Here is a 21,782-nt window from a genome sequence, read left to right as displayed (position 1 = left end):
GACACACATGGATAGATACATACACTGACGCACTCAAACACTGACACACGTGTACAGATGTATACACTGACACACACAAAAAACATGCACAGAAACATACACTGAGACACATGCATAGATACATACACGGACAATCACAAACACTGACATACACAGATACACGGACACTCACAAACACTGATACACATGTATAGATGTATATACTGACACATACATGTAAACACTGATGGTCAAGTCATGTATTCCTTCATGGTCCAGTGGAGATAGGATTTCAGCAAGGAGTGCAGTGTCGCCTATCATACACTCCCCCTCGTGTTTCCAGCAGTCAGTATTGAATCAGAGTGCAGGCCTAGAACCCCTTTGATTGCGCTCTGACTCACTAACTGAGCATCGAAGTTGCAAGGGAGAAGATATGATAGAAGGTTACCGGAAATGGTGCGTCACATATCACCACTAGCACACTAAGGAACCATGGAGTCTAGTCCGGTGCTAGACTCCATGCAAGACAGCATCAAGCTTGTAAATAAAGTAAGCTGCCTATTGTTGCCTTAATCTCTGCTACTATCCCTGCTGGGCTTAGCAGACAGGTGAAACGCCAGGGTTCTGTTTCGGTTGTATGCTTTGCGACCTCTGGTGGTTCCACCAGTGGGTTTAAGTGCTGCAAAGACGCTTTAGCTATTTCTTTATTGCTAGCATTTATAGGTAGTCAGTAAGCGACAAGAGGAGAAATGCCCAAGGTTTTATTTGTTAATCCAGTGCCAGAGTGAATCTGGAGGATGTTCGTATCCGTGATAGGCGTAGTTTATTTCATGTCCACAGTTAACGTAAATAGGTGCTACCTGGCCATGTGCTTTCCAACACTTGATGAATTGCTTTTATTTGGTACAAATGGGAAGGAGTACCACCTCATTAGATTCTTGGATCATTGTTCCTAATGGGTGAAAACTTGTAGACCCCCTCAGCTGTCCTACAAGCAGGGCTGGTGTGTCCATGAGGCAGCAAAAGTGGCCGCCTTAGGACGCCAGAGCAGGGGGGTGCAAAAATCCGAATCCCCTGCCTCTGGCTGGGGACTCAGATCTTTCAAATTACCGGTCTCTCCCTGCAGCCAGCACAGAGCGGACATTGAAGTCGGCCGTACACCAAAAAATAAGTAATAGTATGGCGCTAAAACAATTATTACAATCTAATATTAATAAGAAATAAGCAGCACTATATATTGTGAAAAAGCTCCACTCACATATGACCACATAAAACCAAAAATAAAGTGCGCTATGCCTTTTAAGACTACAATTAATTAATTAATTATTTTTAGATTAATACCATATAATGGTGTTAATAATTAGGAAACATTAGTGAAAAGATTTGTGACCAAAGTGCACTTGTGAAAAAAAACACTTTTTTTGTGTAATGTGCAAATTTTAGAAAAAATCTTTTTTTACTCACTTAGGAATAACCCTTTTTTCTTTGGTCAATGTTCCAATATCAATCTCAAATAGAAAAAGTGAAAACACAAACTCATAGGGCAATAAGTATATATACAAAAAATAAATTGATATGAACCAAAACACGCACAGCCTCTGTGCCCCCTCCTCTGCACAGCCCCTGTGCCCCCTCCTCCCCACAGTCACTGTGCCCCTCCTCCCCAGCATAGATTAGAGGGATTCCCTGCTCTGTTGCATTCATCTATGTTCAGGGACATTTTCTCAAACCTAGAAGAACGCAGCAGAGCAGGGAATCCCTTAACTCCTCACTGACAAATTCGTTCTATGACTGGGTCGTAGGAACGAAACCCGGTCAGTAAGTTAGGAGTACCTGTAAAAGTTACCTGATTCCAGGGCTGAGGTCCCTCAGTGCTGACTCTGTCTCCACCTCCTCCGACAAATGAGCGGGACTGAAAGTTCATGCATGGCGAGCGCCAGTAGCCCATTAGGCCTTCCCCATAATAAAACCATTGAATTAATGCTTTTCTATGGGGATTTACAAGATGCTGGATGTCCTCATGCAAAGTGTGAAGATGTCCAGCATGGTTTCATGGAGTTAAACTCAGACACCCACTGGAGGCAGTCTTGGACTGCAAGGTTTTCAGCTGCCAGGTTAAGGGGACAGGGATAAAGCACCCAGACTACTTTAATGAGATGAAGTGGCCTGGATGCCTATAGTGTCCCTTTAACTTTTTTCAGAGGTTTCTACACCTTGAAAACTGGTGTCCTGAACTATGTGTTTTTTTTTGTTAATAAAGTTCCCATACACAAGATAGAATAGAAGTGCTATAGTGAAAATGAACCAGTCTTCAAATGTGTATTTTTCACCTTGATATATAAACATGTATCAAAATATTAATCAATATCCATTTTCTTGATTGTTCTACAGGCGGAACACTATATTTGTCTGGAATTGATATGATAGAAGGGACTCCGGTTCTTGACATTAAGCCACATATTTCAGAGTATGACTCCCCCAAAGCTACTGTCCTCTTTCCAGAAGATCTAGAAGGAAAAGACAGAAAACATAATGCTGGGACTGATAAGTTGGAAACCACCTTTACAGCTATTGGAAACCCTCAAGCCATATCTCAAGAGCTACCAAATGAAAAATACCCTAACCCGGAAAGAGAACCTGACACATGTATGAGTGAAATGCCAATCATTCCTGCAGAGACACCAGAAGAGATTAAAAATGGCAAGGATTTTGAAATAACAAGTGCATCATCATCTCTTGTTATAGAACACCAAAATACATGCAATGGAGATGTTCCCAGCCAATTTGCAGATTATCTGACTGTAGCAAAACAGGGGCCAGAAGATAGACATCAGTGTGATGATGGTGATCCCAGTCAACCACTAGATTATCTGACTGTAGCAGACAAGATGCATGAATTGACTAGGAAAGGTGTCACAGAAAGACCTGAAAACAGAAACCCATGTAACCCTGATGACACCTTTGTTCCAACGTGGATAAAAGACGCACCTGTGGCCAATTTAAAGGTCAGGTTCACTCCCCACTCTGAAATGGAGCTGAGACATTTTAAACAGTGTTGTGATTCAGGTACACTTGACCTTTTTATATTTTAAGCTTTCTTTCAATATATATATATGTCTGTGGGATGCTACGACCCAGCAGTTCTACTTACCTATGAGAAGACTCCATTTAACCTTTCTATTGCTTCATAGACTTACCCCAAATTACAAACGTTTGTCGTTTTCTTTGATAATTTATTTATACACTGATCAGCTACAACATTAAAACTAATTACAGGTGAAGTGCACCTGACAAAGGGTGGAATATATTGGACAGCAAGTGAACAGTCAGTTCTTGATTTTTGTGTGTTGGAAGCAGGAAAAATGGGCAAGCAGAAAGATCTGAGTGACTTTTACAAGGGCCAAATAGTGATGGCTAGACGACCAGGTCAGAGCATTTCCAAAATTAAGTCTTGTGGAGTGTTCCCAATATGCAGGAGTTAGTACCTACCAAAAGTGGCGTAAGGAAGGACAGCTGGTAAACTGGGTCATGGAGGCCCAAGGCTTTTTGATGCATGTGGGGTGCACAGGCTAGCCCGTTTAGTCTGATCACACAAAAGAGCTACTTTAACTCAAATTGCTGAAAAAGGTAATGCTGGCCATGATTGTAAGGGTCAGAACACACAATGCATTGCAGTTTGATACATATGGGGCTGCATAGCTGCAGATCGGTCAGAGTGTCCATGATTACCCTGCCCACCTCCGAAAGCACCTTCAGTGTGGAATGTGAGCATCAGAACTATACAATGGAGCAGTAGAAGAAAATTGCCTGGTTTGATGTTTTCCTTTAGATCAGGTGAATGGCAATGTTCTGCTAGGAAACCTTGGATCCTGGCATTCATGTGGATGTTACTTTGACACATGCAACCTTCTTAGAGATTTTTGCAGACCACATACACCCCTTTGTGGCAGTGGTGGTCCCTCATGGCAGTGTCCTCTTTCAGCGTGATAATGCACCCTACCACACAGCACAACTTGTTCAGGAATGGTCTAAAGAAAATGACAGAGTTCAAGATGTTGCCTTGACCTCCAATTTCCAATATCTGATCCGACTGAGCATCTGTTGTATGTGCTGGAACAACAAATCCAATCCTTGGACTACCCACCTCACAACTTGCAGGACCTAAAGGATCTGCTGCCAATGTTTTGGTGCCAGATACCACAGGACATGTTCAGAGGTCTTGAGGAGTCCATGCCTCAATGCATCAGAGGTGTTTTGGCAGCCCAGGGTGAACATACACGACATTAGCTAGGTGGTTTAATGTTGTGGCTGATCAGTATATAGAACTATTAAATTGTGCAGAATTTGATACAATACAATAAATACTTGCATGTCTAGCATCACTTTCCCACAACTCGCCTGCCGGCTCATTTGTTTACCACAGTGAAATGTAATTTCGATTGACACTGCTGCACATTTGTATAGTTAATGCAGAAAAAGCTGTCAGCAACACAAAATGCTCTTTTTAATTGTTTATATGTCAAGATAACTTTTTTCATAAATGCATTCACATTTTTCAAACAGGTAATCCTTATAACATTTTTGTGAATGTTCCAATTATATACAGCCTCTCACACAGATATACACACACACATATGTATGAACTAAAATGTGTTATGTTACCCAGTTAAACAACGCTGTGGGATCACTCTCATGATTCTGAACCAGGGAGAAGAGTCAAACTGGAGGAACATTAATTACAACTGGCATGGCATATGATATGAGCAGAGTAGTACAGCCAAATGAAATAATTCAGTAAGATCATATGTCTCCTAAATAAATATATATATTTTAGGAATCCAAGAAAGGACTGGAGGGTGCAAGTATATAGTAGGATGGGACATGGCATTTAAGTCTTATGTAAGTTAGCGGCGGTGGTTTGAACAGTTAGGTGAAGGTAAAAGCAGAGGTATGTTTGTTATGTAATTCAGGTTAGAGCTCGGGAGAGCTTTGTAGGTGAATGTCAGGTTTTTAAATTAGTAGTAGAAGTATACAGGAAAACATTTTAATAATTGACAAAGGCCTGAGGTGTAGGAAGAGTGTCAACTAGGGATGGTAAGCCTGGCCGCAGAGTTAATAACAGTCTGTATGAAGGTAATTTTTGACACAGGTAAGACCAATAAACTGGATTGCTGGATGCTAATAAGTACATGAACAATAACTTGGAATTGCTGTACTGGAGAGTAACATGTTTGGAAGTTAATTGGTCAGATAATTTTATGGATATGAACTATTTATAAAAATAGCTTCCAGAAAGACCGTACCATTTTCTGGGTTTCCAACTAATCCTACATATGATATGTAATGGCTATGATGCTCACTGTCACTTTTAAAGATTAGTGGCGGTGCAAACAGTCCAACCTACCCTTGGTACCATATGTACACCTCTGGGACAATCCAACTTTGGCATGTAAAAGTATTTAGTATTGATGTACTGTTATTACCTTTAAAACACTCTGATAACAATTTCTGTTATTGTATTAACTATAGGTGGACCATCATTCCGTTACTTTAAGTCTTTTGATGAAGCCAAATATGCGATTTCTACTGTGTTGTCTGCAGATCCACGCTCCGTGTACAGAAGAAAGCAGTGTCAGGACCGTTTGTTTTATTTTAGCCTTGACACTATTCACATCACTTGCTGGTTTGGTGATGGATTTGCTGAAGTACTTAGAATACAGCCTCATAAAGCACACGCTGAATGTTCCAAATGATGACCAAAAACTATTTGTTAAGAAGTTGTTATACTTAAAGACTATTTGGAAAAAAGTTGCATATTTCAAAATTGTTCAGAAAAAGTATTCTTTTCTCTAAAGACCTAATGTGCAAGAAAACCTTCCTCTGCAATTCTTATGTTATATATGATCATGCATTGTCAGGAGCTCCTCTCATTACCAATTCACAGTTGTGTTTCATTCAGATATATTTGTGACAATAAAAGTGTGAAAATAAACTGAAAGTGTTGTTTTAGCTCTAATTAGTGTCTTAATTCAGAAAGGCTGACCAGCTTTGTAAGTTGGAATCTCATACATAATTATAGATTATGTTAGCTTTAGTGTACCTATAATATTAATTTTATTAATGACAGGAGGTGAATATTTTGCTTAAGTCTCTCTTTACTTAAGCTCCACAGCAGTACAGTTTAACATGGAAACAGTGAGAACCAATCAAAACAAGTAATACAGCATAAGACTCTGCTCTTCAAGCCACTCCCCCTCTTTCAAGCTGCGAATTCATCCGGAACAGAATAACCGATGAAGATAACCGCCCAAGATGATGAGATGAAACTGGAACTGAGGCCTTCAAGCTTGGCAACTGATGTAAACTTGGTAACTGATGTCAACTTTAAACTGAAAGGAGAGAGCAGAGTCGAAAAACAGGAATTAATCTTGTGAAGTAGACTACTAAAAACGTGCAAACCCGGATAGAGTTACTGGTCCATAACATTCATAGTAGACTGTGGCTCCTAAGCAAGTGTAAGCTGACATGCTATCATCAATTTAAAATCCTCAGGGGGGCGGGGCCGGGCCGCCGACCTGGACGGTCGCAAGTCAGAGCGGCTCCGGCAAAACACAACGAAAAACACGCTAAAATCCTGTATATTCTTCACCTAAAGCGAACCGACAGCACCGACGCCCAGTGCCGCGGTACAGATGGACCTGGGGAGAGGCTGGCTCGCTGAGCTACAGTCCCCCAAGGGAGAGAAACGCGGTGTCGTAACCCGGGCCTTCTCCGGCGGTGAGCGAGGCAGATGGCCGCTGCCTCGCTGTCCTGCACCACAGAGCCCGGCCAAAAGCACTGATCGGCTCAGACCCGGCTCCGGGGGGGTGATCCTGGTCCTCACCCGGTGACCATAAGCAAGATCCTGCATCTGAGGCCGGGGAACCTGATCGCTGCCTCCAAGATGGCGGGCGCCACGTGCGCCGGCTGCATGAAGGTAAAACCCCCCTCCTAGTGTCCTCTACCCACAAAACGGCTCCTAAGAGAAGATCCCGCTACACAGGGAAGCAGAAATGGTCATACTAATCCCCGCAACCACACATGCCACCAACGCAAGCAATAGGAGCTTTGAAGGTGCGGGTAACAGCCGCGGCACCACGGAGATAGGTCACCAAGCATCGACCACTCCAGTCCGGGGTGACATCTGCCCAGCAAGACACCTCTGCTAACAACCCAACCCTGTACCCGCTTCCAACTCGGCCTTTGACATAAAAAAATATGTGCTGTATCAAAATGCCACTCAATTGAAATGCCATGAATATGCCTTCAGTGGCTGTCGTGGCCCTGCACGCCTGTCTGTAACTTATATGCAGATGCAAAAATAAAGAATAAAAAAAAAATAAAAAATCCTCAGATGAAGAAAATAGTTAGATCATAAATCAATGTAAGGAAACAAGCAATCATTAACCTAAAACAATCAAGTGGAGAAGAACCAATTGAGAACATCGATAAGTGTGTCTACTGACTTACCCGAGTAGAAAACAACTGGGCCTGGGAAAAGAACCCCAGTGGGAAAATATTTGCCTACTGTCATTAATAAAATTAAGATTATAGGTACACTAAAGCTAACACAATCTACAATTTTATTACATGACAGGAGGCTTCATATTTTGCCGTTTTAACGCTTGGACAATAAAGTAAGAGAAGCATGGGACAATGGCCAGAAATAGAAATGACGAAAGGTCCGTTCTCTAGACCAATCTGCGGAATGGAGGATGTCCTGGAGGGACGCACCCTCACTGAAGGCTCCCGAAGCCGCAGCCCCTCTGACCGAATAGGCTCCGAATGAGGGATCGATACCCGCCAGGGAGAGTAACCATCTGATCCAACAAGCCAACATGGTAGAAGAGATGGTGCCGTGATAGCGGACATTGGAAATCATGAGTTGACCTCCGTGGGCGGAACGTAGAGAAGAGGTAACATCAGCATCATATCTTGATAGGACCGAATCCACACAAAATTTCAGGAAGTACAGGTAAAAGACCGTGGACAAATCCGATTTAGTGCATCTGGAGAATGAAACTCCTTCCGGGGGGGAAGGTGAATCCATCACAGTCGAAAGCTCTAACGTCTGATACTCGACAAAAGGAGACCAGACATAATAGTAGCTTAAATTTTGCTGATAGCTGGCAAAGGGAAAGATTTTCGTTCTCGGGCCAATTCAGTAGAAATCTGAGGATTATATTCACATCCCAGAGATGAGTATATTTAGGTGCAGGAGGTCAAGCTAGCTTGTTGCCTCTAAGTAGTCTGCATACCAGGGGGCCACTGGGGTGACAGCGTACCAGGCGAGCAATGCCTCTTTGACTGTGTGGTAATGCTGGATCTCGTTATCGGGATAGCCCTGAACGCCTCCACAGCTCTCCCTGATAACTTTCCTGCCAAAATGGTGACCCATTCGTCGGTGGGTACCTTGTGTAAAGTTTACTGTCTCTCAAAGTCAGCAAGGTACCCATCTATTTTACCTACTGTTTCTTGAAAAGTCTTAAATGTGGCAAAGGGTACCTTTTTCCTTTCCAGAGGACTCTCGGTTGCTGGGCTCCCTGAGCACTGGATCTCTGCCAAGCACAATCAATACTCTCGCTTGGCCCGGGTTTCTGCTTCGGCAGTGGCCAGCACTTGCATCACGATGTCGGCTGGAGGATTTGGGCCGAATGGTTTGCATCTGTTCATCGTCCTCCACATTCAGGACCACCGTTTTGGGCATAGTGTTGGTTTGATCGATTTCCAGCAATTAGTTCCGCTTGGGGCGGTTGTTTGCCGTTCGGCCACGGTTCTCCAATAAATCCGTTAAGGAAGTTTGCTTCTGTCGTTTGTATTGATTCTCCATCCACTATTCTGCTGTTACATCCAGGATTAGCATCTTCTCTGGGGAAAAAGAACCATCCCACCACTGCCACCAGATGTGGCAGACACCCCGAGAGGAAGAGGGGTTTCGCCACCAGAGATGTTTTTTTCCCCCTAGTGTGAGTGATGCTATATCAATCCCAATTAGCGTTTCCAATAGCGATAATCCAAGAGTAGGCAAGATAGTGTTATAGCAGGTATAGCTTTCTCCCATACATATGAGACAATGCTCTATGTTGGGGATGAATTGATTTATTGGAAGTCACACACAGCCGTTATGCAACTCTCCATGCAAGGGGTTTCTTACATTGCAGGGGAATCCCTCCGCTATTTTCCTCTGGACCTGAGAGAGAACTAGGTGAAAGTGAACAACACTTATTTTAACCACGTTACACCTCTCTGCCAATACGACTTAAGGCGCTTAATATCTCCATGACGCATACTCTTTACATCAGCACGTACCCACGTCATCACAAGGCACACGGAATTGACACAGTTGAACACGGGCGATAGACACCTGGTGTAAATTGTACCACTTATTCCTTTTTTAAATAACACTGTTTGTTGGTTTGTTATGCTGTCCTGAGGAAATACTGGAAATACTGGAAATACATTATAACATGGAGGAATACAGTGTACAGTGATAATCTGAAATCTGCCATAAACGTGAGCCATACGATGACTAAGGTAATTGTAGTAAACTTTTAAGACACTAAACCAATATATACCTTGCAAACAATTGAGGGGTTAATACAGTAGCTGACCGGGGGAACGCTGTAGAACAAGATTACTATAAGCAATTAGACTAAACCAGGTGGCATGAATACAATTAACAGCATATAACGTGAAACGTAACCTATTAGTATTGAGACATATATTTAAAATTCTGATAATGAACCTCTTGAAAGTATGTGAATTGTGAACCTGTCACATAACCACACTTGATGTCCGGTAATTGACGGATACATGAGCCAATGTTGCCTGAAAATTAATGGATAGCCCAGAGACAGATAAGTGGTAAATGTAGATAAGTGATGAACATAGCAAGCGTCAAGTTGATAAAACCAGCATATACAGTTGCAAGAAAAAGTATGTGAACCCTTTGGAATTATATGGATTTCTGCACAAATTGGTCATAAAATGTGATCTGGGGGCGGGGCCTGACCTGCAAACGGAGCAGTCGCATGGTGGAGAAGCTCCCGCCAAACAAACAGCTTCAAAGGGAAAAACTCACCGTTTACAAGCCTGTAATGATACCGGGATACGCTACCCATGTCGGGGGCCACCCGGTGAATCACCCGATACCAAACTTGAGTGCATCCCACAACCGTGTAACCAAGGCAGCAGGCGGTAGCCTGCGGCAGATGGAGCTGGGGGAGACGGCCGCTCTCCTTGCCCCTACGCCGGAGACACCAAATCACCAGCTACCCGTTCCCCCCCTCAGGACCGGTGGGGGTGATCCCGGTCCAAACTCTCCAGGCAGCGGGGCCGAGACGAGCGCTGATAACGGGACCGCACAGGCAGCCCTCTGCCACACGGGCCCTCAAGATGGCTGACGCCTCATGTAACCACAACCGCCAAACAGACAGGCACCAAACCTTAACCAAGCTCGATGCCCTACTCGACGCCTTCTGGGCGAAATTGGCCAGCAGAGAGCGACAAGCCAAGGCACCAGCGCACATACCCGCCGAAGAACTCGCAAGTCCCCACTGCAGTCACACAGGCCCCCGCCTGAGGGGACCCACAAAATGGCACTGGAGAAGGAGACCCCTCCCGCTCGCGCTCAAACAGGCAAGACCGCACTGCATACAGATCCCAACCAGAGGTGGCCCACAAGCCTCTCAAAGCACCGGCTTGAAGCAGAGACCCATGAAGCGACCACACACTAGCAACCTCACAGCTCCGTACTAACCTGACACCGCGGAAAGCCCCAGAGAGCCAAAGAGGGACTCCACCTACCTGCGCCATCAAAGCGGACCTCAACAATGACGGGCTGGCGAACCAACCGCTGGAACCAGTGATGCTGTACCCAACAATCCCCCAGCAGGACTTCCAAACACCTCTGACACCTCTCCCTGCGCTGGGCATAGGTTAAAAGTGAACTCACAAGTTGGGACTAACAGAAGTCCGTACTCAAAACCTCTGCTGCAACGGACGCACAGCAACCTCCTCAACAGAGAATCACAGGCAACGCAGAACTTAACAACGAAACCCACTGTTATGAACGCTTTTATTTAGTTAGCAATATCATTATATGTGTTTCCCACATCTGCAATGCCTTACTACTCACACTACTAACGCTCTCAGACAGCCTGTCACCCACTCACTTACCAAGGCAAAGCCCGCCTGCCTGGAAACCCTCATGTATAAACCTCTTTATACACACATGCAACTCCAAAGCATGTAACATAGCAATGCCTCATCATACCTCTTGCTATTATGCCACTTAACCCCAGGATAACCTCACCTGCTACACTAAGGGCACAGGGCAACAGGCAGACACCATACCTACGCTCACACACTCAATCAGCCCCAGAAGCTCAGCTAACCTCATAGGCTTAAACCATGATTAGTCTTGGAATGTTTCAGATCTTTCTTAACCTGTCTATCTTACTCTTCAAAACTATTAGCCTGGTGGAAATTAAGGTTATAGCCAGTACTTCCTAACCTGACCTATAAAATTTGTGCTGTTAACGCTTGCCATGCTACTGTTTATCTTGTATTATTCCATCGACTTGTACCAGCTATCGTGGCGGTATAAGCATGTATGTAATTCAAAGCACAACAAAAATAAATAATACAAAAAAAAATGTGATCTGATCATCATCTAAGTCACAACAATAGACAATCACAGTCTGCTTAAACTAATAACACACAAAGAATGAAATGTTGCAACATTAGTTTAAGCATGATGATCAGATCATATTTTATGACCAATTTGTGCAGAAATCCATATCATTCCAAAGGGTTCACATACTTTTTCTTGCAACTGTACATGGGAAAATTAACTGCGAGTAGAATAGGTGGAGAACTGAAAGAGTAGCAATATTGGATAACCAGAAAGTGTAAGTAACTAGGATCAGTATCAACAAGACTATATGATGAATAGTATTCACATAGACCATAAAAGTGTATTGGAAGCCAACCATCAACAACCCCTAATTAGGATAACTAAACCAAAGTAAATGAGCTGCATGAGTGCTACGCATGATGTATGTACAGTGAATGTATTTACAGGTTAATGTTGTATTTCTTAACTCTATGTATCAGCCTAAGTATGTGTCAGGATTACTGTTTGATCCAGCACGTAGAACTGTATAGCACGGATGACAAATAAGTAACGTATTACCGGTCCTTAGAATGGCCGGATTTAACGTACATAGAATAGTCAAAATACTAGCCGAGGTCAGGGAACACAGAAAGGGACGCAGCGATGAGGAAAGCCAGGAGTCAGGATACCAGAATATAGAGAAGTCAATAAACAAAGCCAAAGTCAAAAACCAGGTAGAAAACTAATAACAGAAACTCGCTCTCAGACAACCACAAGGGAAACCACGACAGGGCACTGAGCAGGATGAGAACTGGGCTTAAATACCCCTCCTTTAGTTCTGATAGGCTGTAACCGGCCTTTGACCCCAAAGTCAGTTACCAGGTTTCATTTGCATAATTGCTGCTCAGCATTAACCCTTCTGTGGATTAGGTTGCTGCTCGGCACAACTTTTCCTGTGTGGACAGAAAATGTCATTAACCACATTTCTATAAGCGGATGAATACGTGACACCAGGTTTCATTTGCACAATTGCTGCTCAGCATTAACCCTTCTGTGGATTAGGTTGCTGCTCGGCACAACTTTTCCTGTGTGGACAGTAAATGTCATTAACCACATTTCTATAAGCGGATGAATACGTGACAGTATGAGCCTGACCTAAATTAATATAGTCATTTGCGACACCTGCTATGTAGGGGAGCCAAATTGAATTTCATAGTATAGAAATTGATATCCTAGTAAGGGGCCTAATATCGTAAGCTGAAGGAGGTATTGCTGTGATGCTATGTTTAATGAAATGGCTGAATGTATTAGTATGATCAAAACATAGTTTGTCGAAACTGTGAAATAAGCTGCGGTTCGCAAGCCATAGTGGCTTCTATGAGTACGAGAAGGAGTGGCTTAACTTAATGATGACATGTTTTAGTATAATAATTATGATATCGCCATGAATCTGATAAGCATGATATCACAATTTATATGTATGATAATTCACTTATAGTTGTGCAACTTCTGGAAAAAAGGACAGATAGCATGTCAGAAAGTCAATATCCTGTTGGATATCTTAAACGTTGATATTATGAATATTGAATTATGTAACGTATGCTCGAATGTGTACAGAGGACCTAGCGATACAAGCCCCAAAGGGGTTTTGAATTGTATTTTGTAGACGTAAAGGAGAACCAGAGTGAGGCCTTGAATTTGATATGAACGTGAATAAAACGTAATGTTGAATACCTGAAAACATAAATTCATAGAGAAACTTTTTTTTTCTTCTTCATATTTGACCTGCTAATGGCTTCTATCTGAATGGTATTGTAATGATTGACATATACATGTTTTACTGGTAAACCAATGCAACTGAACGCACCTAATATTAGTTTAACACCACGTGACTTTTTAATACATATTACTGTAACAGATGGAACTCATGGTACCTGCCACATTACTGCTTTAATACATTTAATTGTGCCGGCATCACAAATTAAACGTGCAAGCTCTTTAACCCCTTAAGGACACATGACGTGTGTGACATGTCATGATTCCCTTTTATTCCAGAAGTTTGGTCCTTAAGGGGTTAAACCTGTTTTATAGAATAATAACAACAGGGCATGTTTCCAATTCTAGGCACAATTCTAATTCTAAGCAGATGCTTCCCTTCCTATAAGTCTCTTTAGCAGTACATATTTATATATTTGTGTGTATATATGTATTTATTGTGAATGGGTAATTTTGGTTATCTAGCTGTTGTTACCGTATGTGTTGTTTAACCATTCTACTGTAATGCAAGGGATAGTCCAAGATCTTACAGAAGTAGGACTAGCTATGTCCCCTTTGCGTGAAGGTGTATCAGTCCAAGCAGGAGTGCTGTGCAGGGACAGGTCTTTCCACCTTCTTGTCGTTGAGACATGTTTGAATAACAAAGTAATTATTGTATACCCTTATAACGTACTGGCTTACTAGTTAATGCCAAGAGGCGAAACTATTAAACTTGGTTGGTGACGAGTGAGGCCCTGCTAGATGCCAAGTGGCTTGAGAGGCTCTATCTATGCGTTGGCGCGAGTGGATTGCCTGACCACCGAACGTTGTGGCTGGGTGTAGGTCTCTCTGTTACTTTTAAAGCATAAGATAGAATGGGAGTGACAGGTGAGGTCCTCTCTATGTCACCATGCAAGGTGACTAACTATAAGTTGGGCCGATGGGAGTAGTACCGCAGAGTATGAGGATGGGTGTTGGCCTTGCAGGACCACTAACCTGAGGCATAGAGGCCTGTGAAATTATTAACTATTGGACTACTGGTGCCCTATCAGCCAGTAATAAAGCTATCTAAGGGAAGAAGGGTATGGTAGCATATAAGCATGTGTACCTGAGAAAAGTAAGTCAGTAATGCGGTTTAACATAAGAAGTGGATTGGAGCAGACCTATAGGAGTTAATGAGATAGTTGTAGAAAATGTGGTATGTGACATAAAATTAGCTTGTTATACCTACAGGATAAGTAGCGCAGTTAGTTTCAACCATAAGTAGGACGTTGCCGTAAATAATAGATAACTAGCACCTAAAGATGCGATGATGTAACATACATGTGTGAATTGTAAGTACTAGCTCGTGGACCAATTGAATAAAACTACAACAGACCTACCTAACTGGCATAGTGTTGCCCTAAATCCTGAGCACCCTGTAACCTGTAAATAAACATAGTATGAGTAATGCCCTTGATACAATTATCCTATAACCTATGACCCATTTTGAAAAAAAAAACAGATACAAGTGAAATCAGTAGTCCTAAATTATGAATCTAATGGTATAATGAAAAATACAAAGAGTATGTAAGTGGCCCCCGTAACTTATTCTACAAAATTAGTAATGTCGTCTGAGCCCATATATGGCCAATGGCCTGGGACCTTCTTGAGGGTAGAAAACAGATTTAAGATAAAACAGTAGTCCTGTTTAAGGAAAATAAAAAGTGGTAATGAAAGCAAGAGAGTATACTATATACTTGAGTAGCATTTAAGTAAGCAGTTAGGGAAGCATAGAATATACTGTGTTGATCCCGTTGAAGCAGTATGAGAATTGAACCTGCAGGTGATTTAGGTTATAGAACCGAGACTTAGTAGTATGAGTATAGGAATACACCAGGCAAACATTAGAGGCGTAGTTGAGTGAAAACCTTCATGCAGAAATCACGTTTATTTAAATGAACCATATAAGGAGACTGATGAGTCATTTAATGGATAGTGAAATTGAGGCCCCAAATGAATGAGGGGGACAATACGGGTAGGATAATTTCCTAGCGTGGGGAATAGGTACATCATATAAGATGCTACATAACATTCACGCATAAACCAGGGGTGAGGTAGTATAGAATTGAGAGTGTTAGTGATTTATGAAACCTACATTTATTTATAGGATGGGCCTACACCAGAAGAGTGTTTTAGAAGCGTATTTGATAGAAAACTGTATGCAGAATTACAATAGTTAATTAAACCATACATCGAGTACCACCAGATATATTAACATACACGGACTTGGGTTACCTATATCAGTAGTATTATGATAACCAGCTATTTATTTAGTAAAGTGACATGTTGATATATATTTAGCAATTAACCTTATATTTGTAATGACCGCTAGAGGTCAGTATTTCATTTGTATAACCATAATGCATGGTGCAGACTAGTTTCGGATGAATTTGAGAACCGTGTGCTTAAATTATACAAATTTTTGCACAAAATGCTCTATCCGGCCATAGGGCTTTTGTGCTGACTGTTACACGAAAAGGGGAGCTTTGGTTGAAATTAAACAAAAGTTTCCCCGATCAATACAATGAATGCGAACTCATGCGAACTCATGCGAACAGACTTAAAAAACCAATATACAAAAAAGTGGAAACCACCCAGAATACGTTTAAATATATATAGAATAGAATGACCTGTATATAGGTAGACTCTCCAAGCGTATGCTCTTTGTAAAGAATCAAATAGCTAACATAGCGTAAAATAGTATAATATAGGGATGTGAATGAGTAAGATATGAATGCACTCACAAACGGATGAGAAAATCAGGCCTTTCACCCACTCAGGGGTACTGTGATGAATATGAGATGAAATATCTTCCAATCAAATATGTAAGATAAAAAAATCAAATATAGTGAAGTACGTAATAAAATTATATAAGACACATTTATTGGTCGCACTTACACATAAGAGGTATAAAAACAGCGTGTCTCCAAATAATCAAAGGACTCCTGAATGATGTTTTCCAAAATATCCACAATAGGAGTCTAGGAGCAGCGATATAAGTACAGCAGAACATCAAAATAAATAAACATAAATAAAAAGTCCACAAGGAGTAAATCCAACGCGTTTCGTCCGGTAAGATGCTGGACTTCTTCAGGGATGTCTCTGGGTTCGTCCTTGTGGGTTTATATAGCATGAACAATCTCCAATTCTTCCGGGCAGCTGATAGTTTAACGTGCGTTTCAGTCGTGGAACGCAAAAAGGCGCCAAATGTCCGGGATTCCTGATTAATAGTTCCGGGTATAAGGACGCATGCGTGTGACACGCACATGCGTAAACAAAGAGTACCGCAACCTGAGAGGGACAAAAAACATGTGGCGAAAACGCCTGAATGTCTGTCTAATCGAAAGAGTAAAGTTAGTGTGATAACACCAGAACCACCAATGCATATTAAAGGGATATGTATATAGAAATATATATGGAGAGAATATAAAATAAATACAAATTAGTACTATAAAATAGCCAAAAAAATAATATATAATATGCTCACTAATCCATTATACGCATAGTGTTCTGATGTATCATACTGAAAATATTAATATGACCATATATAGCCATTCATTTAAGAAGGAAATACCATGAATAGAATATAATTACTTAACCAAGCAATATAAAGGTGATAGCCATTAAAGCCCAACATACTCATACAAACATATTGTGATCTATTAGTTATACACATGTGAGTTTACATACATAATTATGAGAAACACAAAGAAAACAATACTTTTAAATGAGACCCTGTAGGTCAATTTCTTGATTTAGTCCTAAATCCAAAGTTTTGAGGTTAAAAATCCATGAAGCCTCCTTTTTAACTAACTTCTGCATTTTGTCTCCTCCTCTCCATCCCAATTGTACGGAGTCAATTCCGAAAGCTTGGAAAGTATTCAAACAAAAAAAAAGGCAAGAATTGCAGTGTTTTGGTACACTGTGATCAAGCTTATTTTTCTTTATATTGTTGAAATGTTCCAAGATTCTAGTGTGTAATTTTCTGGATGTTCGGCCCACATATTGGGCCCCACAGCCACATTGCAACAAATAAATAACAAAGGAAGAAGAGCAATGAACATGTTTTTTAATAGTGTAAGTTTTTTTAATATAAGTACCCACAAAATCCTTCATTTTCCTTTTTTGGTGTTTGCAAGTCGAACAATGGCCGCAACTATAGAAACCCTGTATCATTGTTGCAAGGAGGTGCTATAGGTAGTAAACTAGGTGCCAATGTGTTCTTTAAGTTGGTAGATTTTTTGTAGATGACCATTGGAAATTCCAGTAGCACATGTTTTAAAATATCATCTCTCTTCAAGATGTACCAATGTATTTTAAGTACTTTTTCTATCTGTTTTGCTTGAGAGTTAAATTGAGTTATGAAAGCAAATTCAAATCTATTGTTAACGTCTTTACTTTTATTTTTATTTTTATTACTATATATAAACCTATTTTTAAAACTGACAGGTAAGTCTCTACATTTACCTGTCACAGCACTCTGATTGGTTGGTTTGAAATCCACCAATCAGAGTGCTCTGTGTCATTTTACACAGCGTGGGAAAGTTCTTTGGAATTTTCCCACGCTGTGTAATTTGACTCATAACATTCTGATTGGTTACTTAATCCACCAATCAGAGTGTTATGAAAATTCCAAAGAACTTTCCCACGCTGTGTAAAATGACACAGAGCACTCTGTTGGATTTCAAACCAACCAATCAGAGTGCTGTGACAGGTAAATGTAGAGACTTACCCGTCAACCTCTTCATTTACCTGTCAGAGCACTCTGATTGGATGGCTTAATTGCAGGGTGGGGCAAGGCTTTATAAGCCTTCCCCCGCTATGCAGAGCTCAGTCTGCGCGGAGTCCTCGCTGGGTGAAGATGGATTTTTTTTTTTTGCGCTGTGTTTTTTTTTTTTTTTAATTGCGTCAGTTATTATGGATTTTTATTTGCCCTTTTTTGGGGCTGAAAAAATAAGATTTTAGAAGAAAGAGAACATCGAATGGTAAGGTATTTAGTTAAAGGTCCCCCCCTCATTATTTTTAGGGTGAGGGGGGAAGGTAGGAGTTTATTTTTTTTTTGGGGGGGGGGAGAAAATGTGACTAGGGGTTTGGGGACCCCTAGCCACCTGGGGGGGGGGTAAAAAAATGTTTAGGGCCCCCACCCGCCGCTCAGGGGTGGGGCCCGGGGGGGGAGGACATTAGGTCCCCCCCTTATTAGTATTTAGGGCCCCCACCTGCTGCTCAGGGGTGGGGGCCGGGGGGAGGACATTAGGTCCCCCCCGTTATCAGTATTTAGGGCCCCCACCCACCGCTCAGGGCAGGGGGCCAGGGGGGAGGACCTTAGGTCCCCGCCCTTAATAGTATTTAGGGCCTCCACCCACCTCTCAGGGATGGGGGTTATGGGGGAGGACATTAGGTGTGTCCCCCCCTTATTCCAATTTAGGGCCCCCACCCGCCGCTCAGGTGTGGGGGCCGGGGGGGGACATTAGGTCCCCCCCTTATTAGTATTTAGGGCCCCCACCCACCGCTCAGGGGTGGGGGGGAGGACGTTAGGTCCCCCCCTTATTTTACTGTAGGGCCCCCACCCACCGATCAGGGGTGGGGGCCAGGGGGGAGAACATTAGGTCCCCCCCCTTATTAGTATTTAGGGCCCCCACCCACAGCTCAGGGGGGAGGACGACATTAGGTCCCCCCCCTTATTCTGATTTAGGGCCCCCACCCGCCGCTCAGGGGGGAGGACATTAGGTCCCCCCCATTATTTTACATTAGGGGCCCCACCTGCCGCTCAGGGGTGGGGGCCAGGGGGAGGACATTATGCTGTTTTAAACTGATGCCAATAAAATGTATAATTTATTATTTATCTTTATCAGTGTATTATTAATGGCCAACATCATGGGCAATTATATCCATGTTAATTAAGCAAGCATACCCAAGATGATTCTGCCACCAGGTATCTTAAGGAACTTAAATAAAGATTCTAGATTTTTGCAGACGTGGCTGCCAAGATTGCAATGAGAAGATTTTGGAAAAGTTGTGACATGTATTCTCCCAATTATGCTAAAATGCCTTATGTGTTTGTTGTTAAGCATTTGTTACATTGCAAATTGCATGCAAATTATTCAGGGTTTGTTCAGAAGAAGACTATATGCAATATAATAATAAAAATGCACTGGATCAACCATGCTCAGATTACCCTATTATATATAAGGGTTTTTTTTCTTTAGAATAAACATGTAATTATTATTATGTTATGTTATTATTTATATAGCGCCAACAAATTCAGCAGCGCTTTACAGTGGGTGGACGAACAAACATGTAGTTGTAACCAAACAAGTTGGACACACAGGAACAGAGGGGTTGACGGCCCTGCTCAATGAGCTTACATACTAGAAGGAGTGGGGTGAAGTGACACAAAAGGTAAGGATAGTATTAGACTAATGACTGCTGCAAGAGAGAAATCAGTCAGGAGCTATTAACAGTAAACATTAATGTAAAGGACACCTGCTGTGGCTCAATTTCGTTGTTTTTTATTTTTATTTTTCCTTTTCAGTCTTTTACCCATATCTCCTTGATTGGAGTGGTGATACTCTACATTAACCTCTAGAGGTTACTGCATGGAAACTTGTTTAGTTATATTTCCTTAAGACGCAAACAAAAAGTATCTTTCTTTCACGTGTTTAATTCTTTACAAAGCACAACTGGATAAACCAGCAATGGAATCTTTAAATTCTGTGGTTAACCATTCGTCAAGGTCAAGAAGACATGGCATATTTGCGAAAGCTGAAAGGGACTGCTCTGAATTGAAAAAGGAGGAAGCATTAACCAGGGCTATGACAAACACATTCTATTTATCAAGATTCTGCTACAGTGTTGTCATGCTTCGAAAGCAAGATAAATGATAAATGACAAAGCACAAATGTTTGGTATCGGTGTAGTTACATATGTGCTAGATCATATTATCCAGAGAAGAAAGGAGGTAAAAACTACAAACAAGCAGTTTAGTGTATCAATAAAATAAACATGCTGATCAAAAAAGAAGAATCATCAACATATATTTATAAGAAAAAATATGGTATTTTCATAAATGTAAAAATGTGCTCCCCATATACCTACCCATTTAAAAAAAGGAAAATATTTTCAGGGAGATAAACAACAATATTTAATGGTGTAAATATATCCCTCAGACAAATATGCAAACAATCTCATTTTATAAAATTAGTTATGTCTACTGTGCAATCATAAGCAACTCCACCAATAAAAATAAGAATGGTAAAGAATGCAAACATCATAGCGAATGGAATAATGTTACTGCTAGTGCAGCCATGACTGAATGATTAGATTATAATAGTCCGAGTTAGATATCAGGTTACCATAAACAAAGTGTAGGAAAAGGTGGAAAAAAAAACCCAAAACATTAAATAGGGGTGCAGAAAAATATTCCATAGAGCAATAACTAATGGTAATGGATGTTCTTGATAGCAAGTGCGAACTATTATAAATAACATAAAAAGGAAAACCAATAAGTATAATCACCAAGTGTTTGTATTATTGTTTAGTGACAAAGGGATCTCTTTTCCAATGTCCCAATAATGAGTTGTAGGAGACCCAAAAGTGTCGAGGGTAATAAATATATCTAGCATTTGTTTAGAAGCAACCTTTTCCAGTAAGCATTTTATTCTGTATGTTTATTAATAGTACAGGTATTACAGATATTTGGAAGTTATAGTTTGTCAATACATGTCAAGCCATGTCTGTTTTAGAGATATATGTACAACACCCCTTCATGCCAGAAAGTGCTCCTCATTAAATGTATACACACAGCTCAACTTCTAACAGCACTGGATAAAATGCTTTTAAATCACAACGCAGTTGTAGCTGGTCATAAAACCTACAAAGAAGTATTGGGATCCTTAAATACAGTTGCAAGAAAAAGTATGTGAACCCTTTGGAATTATATGGATTTCTGCACAAATTGGTCATAAAATGTGATCTGATCATCATCTAAGTCACAACAATAGACAATCACAGTCTGCTTAAACTAATAACACACAAAAAATGAAATGTATCCATGTTTTTATTGAACACACCATGTAAACATTCACAGTGCAGGTGGAAAAAGTATGTGAACCCTTGGATTTAATAACTGGTTGAACCTCCTTTGGCAGCAATAACTTCAACCAAACATTTCCTGTAGTTGCAGATCAGACGTGCACAACGGTCAGGAGTAATTCTTGACCATTCCTCTTTACAGAACTGTTTCAGTTCAGCAATATTCTTGGTATGTCTGGTGTGAATCACTTTCTTGAGGTCATGCCACAGCATCTCAATCGGGTTGAGGTCAGGACTCTGACTGGGCCACTTCAAAAGG

The 21,782-nt window shown here is 41.3% G+C and overlaps 1 protein-coding gene across 1 annotated transcript in view; it reads left to right on the top strand.

The window, feature by feature from the left end:
* TRMO (tRNA methyltransferase O) overlaps positions 1-5,739 on the top strand; it is a 43,651-nt gene extending 37,912 nt beyond the window's left edge. Inside the window, exons 4-5 of the mRNA XM_063457257.1 lie at positions 2,371-3,045; positions 5,509-5,739. Coding sequence (XP_063313327.1) covers positions 2,371-3,045; positions 5,509-5,732 — 899 coding nt within the window. The 3' untranslated portion in view covers positions 5,733-5,739. The remainder of the gene's footprint in view (positions 1-2,370; positions 3,046-5,508) is intronic.
* Positions 5,740-21,782: the final 16,043 nt, after the last annotated feature.

Source organism: Pelobates fuscus, chromosome 5 (assembly GCF_036172605.1).
Source record: "Pelobates fuscus isolate aPelFus1 chromosome 5, aPelFus1.pri, whole genome shotgun sequence".
Classification (NCBI taxonomy): Eukaryota; Metazoa; Chordata; class Amphibia; order Anura; family Pelobatidae; genus Pelobates; species Pelobates fuscus.
The sequence above is the reverse complement of the archived record's forward strand: the minus strand, read 5'-3'. Positions and strand labels throughout refer to the sequence as shown.